The sequence below is a fragment of the Choloepus didactylus genome, chromosome 4 (assembly GCF_015220235.1).
Source record: "Choloepus didactylus isolate mChoDid1 chromosome 4, mChoDid1.pri, whole genome shotgun sequence".
NCBI classification, from domain to species: domain Eukaryota; kingdom Metazoa; phylum Chordata; class Mammalia; order Pilosa; family Megalonychidae; genus Choloepus; species Choloepus didactylus.
In genome coordinates this window covers 36681002-36694520 of record NC_051310.1, presented here as the reverse complement: position 1 = coordinate 36694520, position 13519 = coordinate 36681002, and the positions used below count along the sequence as shown (strand labels likewise).

Genomic DNA, 13519 nt, shown 5'->3' with positions numbered 1-13519 from the left:
TACCGCACTACATTGTCCATGGTCTCATTCTCCTTCTCTTTCCTCTATCCCTTCTCAGGTAAAAGGTCCAGGTGTTGGGTTGCTTGGAATTTCCAAAGGGAGCGAAATCTGCCTCTCCATGGCCTCATTCTTGAAGGGCATCACCGCTGCTGTCATAATCAGTGGTTCTGTGGTCCCTCTTGGGGTAGCTGTACAGTACAAGGGTGAGACTCTGCCCCCTGTGAGCCTCAACATAAATCAAATCAAAGTGACTGAAGATGGACTTGTAGACATTTTGGATATGTTCAACATCCCTTTGAAAGCAACTGACCAGAAGAGCATCATTCCTGTGGAAAGGGCCAAGAGCACCTTCCTGTTCATTGTTGGTCAGGATGACCGCACCTCTAAGAGTGAGTTCTTTGCCAATGAGGCCTCTAAACGCTTACAGGACCATGGTAAGGAAAAGCCCCAGATCATTTGTTACCCGGGGACGGGACACTATATTGATCCCCCTTACTTCCCCATGAGGTGGGCCTCCGTGTACCCCTACGTGAGCAGTCCTATTATCTGTGGAGGGGAGCCCAGAGCTCATGCCATGGCTCAGGTGGATGCCTGGAAGCAACTTCAGACTTTCTTCCACAAACACTTAAGTGGTAAAGAGGGGACAATCCCAGCAAAACTGTAATCTTTTATTTGGTTGTGTCATCTCCGACGCTAATATATCCTGGAACAGGTGCCATAATTAGTTTGTGTCTCTATTTTTTTCTTTGTAATAACTAAAGATTTTTTCTTCCCTCTCTGTTAAAATGAACTTACCAATAAGAATGATTTTTCAAGATTTTTATAAACTACATATCTTTTTAGTTGTTTGGGAGGGGAGTGATTCTGCAGAAAATGAGAGGTAGAAAACACATACTCTTTACTGTCTCGTAACACAACTGACAAAGTTTTAACACTGCAAGGAAAAGTAACACTGATTAATAGTGCCTGGTACATAACTGGTGCTCAATAATTATATGTTGAATGACTGATTAATAAAGTAATGATTACCTACTGTGGAAAAAAAAGCATATAATATCAAAAATATTATAATATCAGATTTGAATTTCTCCTTTAAGAGTGGAAGTTAGTATCTTAGCGATAAATTGATTATTGTTAGATGTGAAAGTACTAAAACATTTCAAAGCAACTACATTGTTAGTTTTTTGATATCTTCTTGGATTAATAAGGAATTTCCTAGAACAAACAAATTTTAATTTACTTTCCTGTTTACATATATGGACTCTGATGATTTAGTAGTTTCAAAAGCTGGTGAAACATTATTTAAATGAATTACATAAGCAAGTTTAACAATGATTAATGTGAAAATAAGTAGTGATTTAATATTTCTGTCACTTAATAAAATAGGTCCACAATAAGCTTAAACTTTTCTGAATGCTTAATTGTATTTAGAATAAAAAAAAATCGTTAATTCATAATTATGGTCTTCTCTTTCATCAGTTTTTTTTTTTAATAAAGCAATTCCTGACAGATATTTTTTTTCCCTGAAATCCAAAAACAATACAGTGTTCTTTTGGTTTGTTAGCATTTTGTTCTTTAGCACTGTGTGCTGGTCATTTAATCCTCATGAATGTGTATCACAGGTGTTATCTTCATTTTATAGATGAGAACTTCTTAGAGAAGTTATTGGCATAGTAAATGTAGAGCTGGGGCTCAATACCCCCAAATCAGTTTCTTCTCTCTTTACTAAACTGCTTTCCTTATATCTGTGTTTCTTTATTTTATTTGGGCAAAGAACCTTTTTTCGTATTTATTTCTGCTGCTTTTCAGTCACCCAGTAGAATGAATGCACATTTGTGTGCATTTACATTCACACAGTGGTGCATGATTTTAGGTACATCATGAATTCTCTATAGCCTGTTAATGCTCACTGTAGGACAAAAGCCCCAGCCCCACGGAGAGAAAATGGCTCTGCCTTCCCCTACACAATTTTTCAATAAAATTCCTGATTTTTGTGTACATGTGTTTCAAGGTAGTTGGTGTTAAAAATAAAGTTGAGACAATTTGAGCTTCAAAAAATATTGATTGTGGTAGAACATACAGTAAATCTGAAAATTCATGAGTTCATAATGATATACACAAAAATAAGGAGTTCAAGTATTCTAATAGTAGGTGAACAGTTTATATTTCTGTTAAGACTTGTTAATCATCTTGGTATTACTGACTCATTTATTGTACAGTTGAAGAATGAACAAACTAGTAAATGTATACACACCAATTAGTAAGCATTTTCTATCTTAAATGTTAGTAAAATGACCCTACAAGTTGTGACTGTGAGCCTAAAAATCCTATTAAATATCCACATGCAACATTCTATCAGGTTCCAAGGTTTTAAAATTACATTTCTTAGGATCCCCTTAGGGTAAAAGCTAGAGTTAGAAGGGGAAAAAAACATGTGTTTTAATTAGTTAACACCTGAGGTGGGACCTGCAGAATTCTAACAGTAGAAAGAAAAATCAGAAAATGTCACAGAACCATGAATAGAATCACCATCAGTGGAGTTCAACACATTCCATCAATATTACGGGCAAGAATCCAGGCAGCCTACTGTCCTAAACACGTTAGTAGATAGTATCAGTTAACTGGTGTGTAACTGCCTTCCTTATATTGATAAGCAGTTTTCAATCTCGGAAGATTTAGAATTGAATAGAGAAATGTTTACGAGAATTAGACCCATTGTATGAAAAGCTGTCAGTTAAGAGAGAAATAATGTACATTTGATCTTTTATATAATTATAATGCAGGGGAAAAGTTGGCCTCTTTAGAGTGACAGTGCAGTAGCAGTTATTTGAAATGTACATTTGAGCAATAGATTTGGACTAATGCTATTTTATAAGATGAATGTTATTCTCAGTGCTGGAACATCTAAAGAAAATTGTAAATGTTCATTCTTAAGTCCAGTTAATTGGACTTTGAGGAAGTTGTTAGATTGCAAGAAAGTTGTGTTAAATCAGACAATTGAAATACTTAAGAAATGCTTGAAATGATGCAACTGCTAAATCCGTTTTCCTCACAAAAATTAGCAAGAACTGGAATATAGGCACCTCTCTTCTCTTCCCCAGGTCCTTGTTACCCATTGACTATAAAAAGATGCCTGGATATTAGCAGGCTGCTTCTACCACTCTGTAGCTACCCGAGTTGGTGGCCTGTGGCCCCTGAATTCTTCCTCACTGCCCTAGTCTAGCTATCCCTCTTAATAGCACGCTTGGGGATAGGAGGAGTGTAGTGCATTGAAAAAATTAATGTCTACCCAGAACCTAGAATGTGACCTTATTTGGAAATAGGGTCTTTGCAGATGTAATTATTTAAGATAAGATCATACTTTAGGGTACGCCCTAAATCCAATGACTAATATCTTTATAAGAAGAGGAAATGACAGATACACAGGGAAGAAGGCCATGTGAAGACAGAGGCAGAGCTTGGAGTGATGGAGCTACAAGCCAAGGAATGCCAAGGATTGGGAGGAGCTACCAGAAACTAGGAAGAGCAAAGGAATTATTCTTCCCTAGAGCCTTCAGAGGGAGCACAGCCCTGCTGACATCTTAATTTCAGATTTCTAGCCTCCAGAACTGAGAAAATAGATTTCTGTTGTTTTAAGACAAATAAATAAATAGATCTGGAACTACATTTAAGACCTGGCCTTGAAAGTTGTTTGATTTTGGAGGAGGCCCAAAAAATGCCTCCACCCCTTCCCTTGATTATGACAAGGTATAAGTGATTTGTCCTTCCTCCTTCCCTCTTTTTTTCTCTTTCTCTCTTTCCACTATTTCACGTAAGCCTTGCTATACCGTAGACAAGCCAAGAGTGAGCAGGCTGGTCATAACCATGACACTTCAAGGAAACCCATTTATCAAGCTGGAGTGTCAGGCTTCTCAGGGGCTGGTCATGAAGAATTAAAAACAGAGGTAGCAGAAATTTGGAGGCTTATTAATGAACCCATCATATTGTAGACCGCATTTTTCAAAAGATGCAAAGATGATTTCTTCTTTAAATTCTTTTGTGTAGGAGGAGATAAGAAAAGATCAAATAGAGATGCCATAAGAGAGGTGTTTGGAGGGAGGGAAGGGCAAAACTACATACTGTTCTGGTGAAATTAGAAAAGAATTCAGAGAGGTAGCATTCGACACAGGTCTTAAAAAACTAATAGGACTTCTTTTTTTCTGACTCCAAAGTTACAAACATTCATAGGAAATTTGAAAAGTAGGGAAAATTAGTTACATATAATCTCAACAACTAGACACTAGTATCTTTACTTAATATGTTAGTGTATTTCCATTTTCCTCCAGGCTTTTAGATTGTGCATATGTAAGAGTATTTTAGAAAACTGGAATTTTATTATATGTATTGAGTTGTATCATCCTTTTTACCTAAAATATGATGAGTATTTCCCATGTCATTACAATATTCTTCAAACACATTATTTTTTTTTAAAGTGACCTATATTTCATACATTGGTGGAAATAGCCTTCATTTAACCAATCCTCTATTATTAGGCCTTGATGTTGTTGACAAGTTTTCATCCTAAAGTTTGGTACTGTGGTGAAGGGGACCTGTTCAGACATAAGCCTTTGTGCGCTCCACTGATTCTTTCTTATTTTTTAAACAGATATTAGCACTTAATTTTAATTAAAATTAACCGTTCAGATGAAGAACAGGACTAGAATAGTGTTGAACATAAACGTCTGCAAAATTACATTTATATAAAAGAAACAAAACAGACCAGCAGATGTCCCAAAAAGGGTCAGATTGAATATTGCACTTGGATGAAATATGCTGGTGAGGGTAACATGATACTTAGGTCACAGAAGACAAGGAGGAGGGGACAAACACAGAAGATGAATTTCCAGGTAGTACTTATCTGGATTCCAGAATCTCCTGTGGCCTCAAAAATATTCAGCATCTTCAAAAAATTCTACAAGAACTCTTTACAAATATGACTGCAAAGTTTCTTCAACATGTTTTAGTTGCACGCATGACTGTGCTCCAGATCATGTTCACCTCCTACACAGCTCCACCTCTTGTCACAGAACAAGGCAGGGAAGGGAGTGAATTTCTACTTGACACTTGTTTTAGGGAACAATACTGTGGGTACAGTTTACCCTTTCAGAACAAGGACCCTTGATTTTGGTCATTTATTTCTGAACGTGAGAAAAAGAGTAGTACAAATGTAATTCCTAGGCTGCTACCAGAAAATAAAGTCCCCTGCCACATTCACGAAGGTGTCAATAAATTTAGGTGTAAGAAAAAGACTATAAACTTATAGAAAAGAAAAACTTCGGGTTTCTAGACAAATTACAAAATCGATTTTTTACTTGACCACTGAGAGTTATACAGAAAAATGTAAACCAGTGAACCTAGTTACCAAAAAGAAACCTTACCATCCTAGGCTGAGGTATGACCTTAAAGTTGGCCTGAGCTAGTTTGAGCTAGTTTTATTTTCAAGTTTTCCCCAAGTTTGTCCGTGAACTCGAATGTATTCAGGTAGTCAGAACGTTGCACATTGGGTAAACCTTTGATGCAAGCAGCCAAGTCCGTGGTCATGAAGCCAGCCTCGATGGTCTCAACACAGACTTCTTCCAAAGCCTTTGCAAAGTAGCCAAGCTCTGTTGTTAACAAGCTTAGCTCTGTGGGCTAACCCTCTGGTACCAATGATTATTGAAGAGAGGTTCTTTGAAGTGAAATTATTAAGTCAAAGGTTGAGAACAGTTTTATGTCTCTTTGGTATGCACACCAAAACTATAAAGTCTACATCATCAGGAGCCCTGTAAGAGACAGGCCTGTTGCAGTACCTCATAGCCAACACTGTATGGTAGTGTGTGTGTGTAATCTTCTTATATTTAAAAATTTGATGGATTAAGTAGAGTGTCTGTCTTATGTTGTTTTTTTTAAACATTTTAATTTTTCTTTTTTTGCTACCATCACCTCTATCCATTTCCAAATCTTTACAATCACCCTTATTTAAAAATTCTGGACAAATTAAGCTTCAGTTCCCTATTCTGTATCCTTCTATCTTCTGATAACCTATATTCCTGATTCTAAATCTATGAGTATGCTCATTACATTTAATTCATATCAGTGAATCATACCATATTTGTCCTTTTGTGTCTGGCTTATCTCACTCAACATAATGTCCTCCAAGTTCATTCATGTTGTTGCATGCATCAGGACTTCACTCCATCTTACAGCTGAGTAACATTCCATCATATATATGTATATATAATATATATATATATATACCACATTTTGTTTATCCATTCGTTGGTTGATGGATACGTGTGCAGTTTCCATCTTCTGGCAATTATGAATATGTCACTATGAACATCATTATGCAAATGTCTGTTCACATCCCTGCTTTCAGTTCTTCTGGGTATATACTGAGTAGCAGGCTTGCCAGATCATAGGGCAAGTCTATATTTAGCTTTCTAAGGAACCACCAAACCATCTTCCACAGCGGCTGTACCATTTTATATTCCCATTAGTAGTGAGTAAGTGTTCCTATTTCTCCACATCCTCTCCAACATTTGTTTTCTGTTGGTTTAACTGTAGGCATTCTGATAGGTGTGAAATGATACCTCATTGTGGTTTTGCTTTGCGTTTCCCTAATAACTAGTGAAATTGAGCATCTTTTCATGTGCCTTTTAACCATTTGTATTTCCTCTTTGGAAAAATATCTATTCATGTCTTTTGCCCATTTTTTAAATTGGGTTGTTGTCTTTATGGTTGAGTTGTGGGATTTCTTTTTATATTCTGGATATTAAACCTTTATCAGATATGTGGTTTCCAAATATTTTCTCCCAATAAACAGGCTGCCTTTTCACCTTTTCAACAAAGACCTTTGAAGCACAAAAGTATTCAAGTTGAGGAGGTCGCATTTATCTATTTTTTCTTTCACTGCTTGTGCTTTGGGTATAAGGTCTAAGAAACCACTGCCTACCCTTAGATCTTGAAAATGTTTCCTTACACAAAACTCTAGGGGTTTTATGGTACTGGCTCTTATATTTAGGTCTTTGATCCATTTTGAGTAAATTTTTGTATAGGGTGTGAGATGGGTCCTCTTTCATTCTTTTGGATATGTATATCCAGTTTATTGGGAAGATTTTGGTGAGTGATTCAATCTCTTTACTGGTGATTTGTTTGTTGAGGTCTTCTATTTCTTCTCAAGTAGTATAGGTTGTGTGTTTCTAGCAAATTGTCCATTTCATCTATGTTGTCTGATTTGTTACCATATAGTTGTTCACAGTATCCTCTCATGATCTTTTTTATTTTTATGGGGTCAGAGGTAATGATCCCCCTCTTGTTTCTGATTTTAATGGCATCTTCTCGATTTTTTTTTCCTTTGTCAGTCTAGCTAAGGGTTTGTCAATTTTATTGAATTTACCAAAGAACTATTTTTTGGTTATATTGATTCTCTCCATTGTTTTTTTGTTCTCCATTTCATTTATTTCTGCCCTAACGTTTGTTATTTCTTTCCTTCTCCTTGTTTTGGGATTAGTTTGCTGATCTTTCTGTAGTTTCTCCAGGTAGTTCAGTAACGTCTTTGATTTTAGCTCTTTCTTCCTTTTTAATGTAGGCATTTAGGACCATAATCTTCCCTCTCAGCACTGCCTTTGCTGCATCCCATAAATTTTGATATGCTGTATAGTCATTTTCATTTGTCTTGAGATATTTACTTATTTCTCTTGCAATTTCTTCTTTGACCCACTGATTGTTTAAGAGCCTGTTGTTTAAGCTCCATATTCTGTGAATTTTCCAGTTCTCCAGCTTTTATTGATTTCCAGCTTCATTCCATTATGATCAGTGTATTAGTCTGGGTTCTGTAGGGAAACAGAACCAACAGGAGATATCTGTAAATAGTATGAGATTTTATGAAAGTGTCTCATGCAACTATGGGGATGCATGGGTCCAAATTCTGTAGGGCAGGCTGCAAGCTGGCACTCTGATGAAGGTCTTCAATGAACTCCCCAGGAGAGGCTGGCTGGTTGAAGTAGAGATGAAAGATCCCTCTTCTGACTGCTGAAGTCATCACCTCCCCCTTAAAAGCCTTCAACTGATTAGATTAATGAGACTGAGTGTCTCATTGCAGGAGACACTCCCCTTAGCCGACTGCAGATGTAATCAGCCATAGATGCAATCAACATACAGATGATTTAAGTCTACGAAATGTCCTTGTAGCAACAGGCCAGTGCTTGCTTGACCAGACAACTGGGCACCATTACCTGACCAAGTTGACACGTGAACTTCACTATCACAGTCCACCCCTTGTCAACTTGGCAGCTATACACATCACCTTAAACCATGCTTAATCTCTAAATAGAAAACCATAATAGACATATTTTTCACCTAGCAATACTAAACTGTCCTACATACAATCGGAAACGCACTAAATCTCTCCATAATAGGGGGAAAGTTCTTGGGTAATATTAAATCTTAAACTTGATATCATATAACTTAAATATTATAACATGAACAATACAACTTATATGATAAGGGGATAGGATAGGGAAAACAAAGATACATGCTTTATGGATAAATACAAACATACTCATAACAAAACAAGGAAGAAATAGTCATAGCATTATAGGCCTCGATTCTGTAATTGGTCACGTGGTTGTAGTTCATATTTATCACTACTTTCTTCCACTAACCATGCCATGTACCCTTTTTCCTCAGCAAGCACCTCAGCTTGCCTGGTGGGGTGACCCAAACCTTCATTCCTGAAATTTCTGGGCCATTGGTAGTCCTGCCTGGATTGGATTGTTGAAGTTTTCCATTGACTTTAATCACAGGGCATGGTAGTACTAAGAGATGCCCTAGGGGATTGCCAGTATTCCAGGAAAACTCCTGTTTACCTCCATTGTATAGTTGTAGTCCTACTTCCCCTTGATAGTCAGGATCAACCACCCCAGGCAATACAGTAATCCCCTTTCTTGCCTGTTGATTCAGAGGCATGAGAAGCCCAAAATGGCCAGGTGGAAGTCTTAACTTTGAGTTCAATGGAATTGTTGTCTCTCCTGGTGGAAGCACTCCTCCTTTTCAAACTAAGACTTGTAAACCAGCAGAGCTTAAGATTGCAGGGACAGGACGCAAAAAATTTTCTAATGGTTCATTAGGAGTGATAGTGAGTGGTACCACTCCCATTTCTACCTCTTGATTCCTGGATCCATGAATCCTGATAACAGGAGAAACAGCACCATAGAGTGGATGCTGATTCAGAGTATACACAGCCTCCTGAAGAACACTGCCACAGCTCTGCAGGGTACTGCCACCTAGTTGCTGCCATAATTGAGTCTCAAAAAGGTCATTCCATGAAATCTTGTAATTCTGTAAAGCTTAATGTAACACCCTGATACATTCCAGAGTATGTTGTGCAGATAATAAAAAGTATTTGCAAAATCCCTTCAGGAACTGGAGAAAAAATATGGAAATGTTAAACTTCCCCACCTGACAAATTCCTGATACTCTCTCAAGCATTAGGGATCCCCAATTTAAAAAGCCAACTCTCAATCATGGAACTTATTTCTCTAATGGGGAAGCTAAGCCTACCTATAATTATGCCTGAGTCACTTCCAGAGAACCTCTTCTGTTGCTCAGATGTGGCCTCTCTCTAAGCCCAAATCTGCAAATAAGCTCATTACCCTCCTCCCTACATGGGACATGACTTCCAGGGGTGAAAGTCTCCCTGGCAATGTGGGACATGACTCCCAGGGATGAGACTGGCCCTGGCATTGTGGGATCAACTGCTCTCCTGACAAAAAGGGGGAAAAGAAATAACAAAATAAGGTTTCAACGACTAAGAGATTTCAAATGGAGGTATCTCTTATGCAACCTTCAGCTGGATACTGCAGGTTGCCAGAGTATGCCAAGCCCCAACCAACAGTATTCCTGAAAACTCTAAAGAATACCCAGGGCTGTATCTGAGACTGTATAAAAGTTCCACTCACTAAGTTTATTTTTCAGTAACTTAAAACTTTCTGATTGTTCCTTTGCCAGATAAGCCCTCAAACCCAGAGTTACCAGTTTCTCCAAGAACATCAACCAGTTTCATTCCTCCACCACATAATGTCAATACCCCTTTTCAACATGAAGAAGTTAGAAAGGTCACTGCCCAAATATCCCTGAAGATTGAAAGAATGATCAAATGAGAGGGTGGAGATGTAACAGAGAAGATAGGATTTTGCAAATGATTGTGACTGCTGAAACATTACACGGATGTTTATTTTTAGTCTGTGGTACATTAGAACAGCTAGAAGGAAATAACTGAAATTGTGGAACTGTAATCCATATCATACTTTGAAATTTGCTTCATAACTACTTGTTAAACCATACTCTGAAAGTTTTCACTTTTCTGCATATATACACAATTAAAAAAACTTTTTTTTTAAAGAAAGGCCCTTCAACCATTCTATCAATCCAGCTACCTCTAGATGATGGGGAACATGGTAAGACCAGAGAATTCTGTAAGCATGTGCCCATTCCTGCATTTCATTTGCTGTGAAAAGGGTTTCTTGATCAGAAGCAATGCTACGTGGAATACCATGATGGTGGATAAGGCATTCTGTAATTCCATGGATGGTAGTTTTGGCAGAAGCATTATGTGCAGGGAAGGGAAACCCTATCTGGATTATGTGTCTATTCCAGTTAGAACAAATCTTTGGCCCTTCCATGATGAAAGTGGTCCAATATAATCAGCCTGCTACCAGGTAGCAAGCTGATCACCGTGGGGATTGGTGCCATATTGGGGACTGAGTGTGGGTTTCTGCTGCTGGCAGATTGGGCACTCAGCAGTGGCTGTAGCCAGGTCGACCTTGGTGAGTGGAAGTCCTTGTTGCTCAGTCCATGCATGACCTCCATCCCTACCACCATGACCACTTTGTTAATGAGCCCACTGGGCAATGACAGGAATGGCTGGGGAAACAGGCTAACTGGTATCCACAGAATGGGACCTCTTATCCACATAATTATTAAAATCTTCCTCTGCTGAAGTCACCGTCTGGTGAGCATTCATATGAGACACAAATATCCTCATTTTTTTTTTTTGCCCACTCAGAAAGGTCTATCCACATACTATTTCCCCATATCTATTTGTCACCAATTTTCCATTCATGTTCCTTTCAAGTCCCTAATCATCCAGCCAAACCATTAGCAACAGCCCACGAATCAGTACACAAACACACCTACAGCCAGTTGTCTTCCAAGCAAAATGAACAACCAGGTGCACTGCTTGAAGTTCCACCCACTGGGAGGATTTCCCCTCACCACTGTCCTTCAGGGGCAGCTGTCCACTTTTGGGTGGTATCTGCAGAACCATCTGTAAACCAGGCCCAAGTTTTCTCTTCCTCAGTCAACTGACTATAAGGAACTCCCCAAGTGGCCATGGCTCTGGGCTGGGAAAGAGAAGGTAATGTGGCAGAAGTGGGGCCATGGGCATTTGGGTCATTTTCTCAGGTAACTTACTTGTGTCTTCAGGACCTTCTGGAGCCCTAGCTTGTATATGTCATTTCCATTTTATGATGGAGTGTTGCTGTGCACACTCAATTTTATGGCTTGGTGGGTCAGACAACACCCAGCTCATGATAGGTAACTCAGGTCACATGGTGACTCAGTGGGCGGACAGTCAAGTGTTCAGTCTCTACTAAGGCCCAGTAGCAGGCCAAAAGCTGTTTCTCAAAAGGAGAGTAGTTATCTGCAGAGGATGGCAAGGCTTTACTCTAAAATCCTAAGGGCCTGCATTGTGATTCTCCTATAGGAGCCTGCCAAAGGCTCCAGACACCATCTCTGTTTGCCACTGACACTTCCAGCACCTTTGGATCTGCTGGTTCATATGGCCCAAGTGGCAGAGCAGCTTGCCCAGCAGCCTCAACTTGTCACAGAGCCTCCTCTTGTTCCAGTCCCCACTCAAAACTAGCAGCTTTTCTTGTCACTCGGTAAATGGGCTGGAGTACCACCCAAATGAAGAATGCGTTTTCTTCAAAATCCAAAGAGGACAACTAGGTGTTGTGCCTCTTTTTCTGGTCATAGGAGGGCCAGATGCAACAGCTTATCCTTCATCTTAGAAGGGATATTTCAACATGCCCCACACCAGTGGACACCTGGAAATTTAACTGAGGTGGAAGGTCCTTGTATTTTTGTTGGATTTATCTCCCATTCTCTGACATGCAAATGCCTTACCAATAAGTCTGGAGTAGGTGTTGCTTCTTGCTCACTTGGTCCAGTCACCATGATACCATCAATATAATGAACCAGTGTGATGTCTTGTGGGAGGGAGAAACGTTCAAGGTTCCTGCGGACAATATTATGACATGGGACTGGAAAGGTCTTATACCCATGAAGTTGGACAGTGAAGGTATAGTGCTGGCCTTACCAGCTGAAAGCAAACTGTTTCTGGTTGTCCTTACTAACAGCTATTGAGAAAAAAGTATTTACCAGATCAATAGCTGCATACCAGGTACCAGGGACTGTGTTGATTTGCTCAAGCAATGATACCACATCTGGAACAGCAGCTATAATTGGAGTTACCACCTGGTTAAGTTTATGAAAATCCACTGTCATCCTCCAAGTCCTATCTCTTTTAAGATTAGCACTAATCTCTGCAATCCCTCCAGGAATCTGGTATTGCTTCTGATTTACTATTTTGCTAGGTACGGGCAGTTCTAGTGGTTTCCTTGTAGCCTTTCCTACCGTAATAGCCCACGCTCCACAATTCAGGGAACCAATGTGGGGGTTCTTCCAGTTGTTGAGTATGTCTACTCCAATTATGCATTCTGGAACTGGGGAAATAACCACAGAATAGGTCTGGGAACTCACCAGACCCACTATGGGTTGTACCTGAGCTAAAACTCCATCAATCACCTGACCTCCACAAGCCCCTACTCTGACTGGTGGACCAGAGTGACATTTGGATCTCCTGGAATTAATGTCACTTCCGAGCCAGTGTCTAATAATCCCCAAAATATCTGATCATTTCCTTTTCCCCAGTGCAGTTACCCTGGTAAAAGGCAGTAGGTCTTCTTGGGGAAGGCTGGCAGGAAGTTTAACAGTATAAACTTTTGGCAGTGTTCCAGTTTGCTAATATTGCCATTATGCAAAATACCAGAAGTAGATTGGTTTTTATAAAGGTTGTTTATTTGGTTACAAATTTACAGTCTGAAGGCCATGAAAATGTCCAAATTAAGGTATCAACATGAGTATACCTTCACTGAAGAACACCAGTGTGTCTGGAAAAACGTCTGTTAGCTGGGAAGGCATGTGGCTGGTGTCTGCTCATCCTGGTTCTGTTCTAGCTCCTCTCTCAGCTCTTGTGCATTCTTCAAAATGTTGCTCTTGGGGTGTTTTGTCTTCTCTTAGCTTCTGGGGAGCAAAGTGTCAGCAAAAGTCTGCTTTCAAAGGCCACCTCTAAAATGTCCCTCTAAGCTGCAGCTGCACTGAGCTCCCTCTGAGCTTTTACAGGGCTCCAGTAAACTAATCAAGACCCCCACTGAAT

General features: G+C 39.3%; 1 protein-coding gene across 1 annotated transcript in view; it reads left to right on the top strand.

Moving 5' to 3' along the window:
- Window positions 1-1324, top strand: part of LOC119531272 (acyl-coenzyme A thioesterase 1-like) — a 35109-nt gene extending 33785 nt beyond the window's left edge. Inside the window, exon 4 of the mRNA XM_037832354.1 lies at window positions 59-1324. Within this exon, the coding sequence (XP_037688282.1) occupies window positions 59-664 (606 nt within the window). The 3' untranslated portion in view covers window positions 665-1324. The remainder of the gene's footprint in view (window positions 1-58) is intronic.
- The last annotated feature ends 12195 nt before the right edge of the window (window positions 1325-13519 follow it).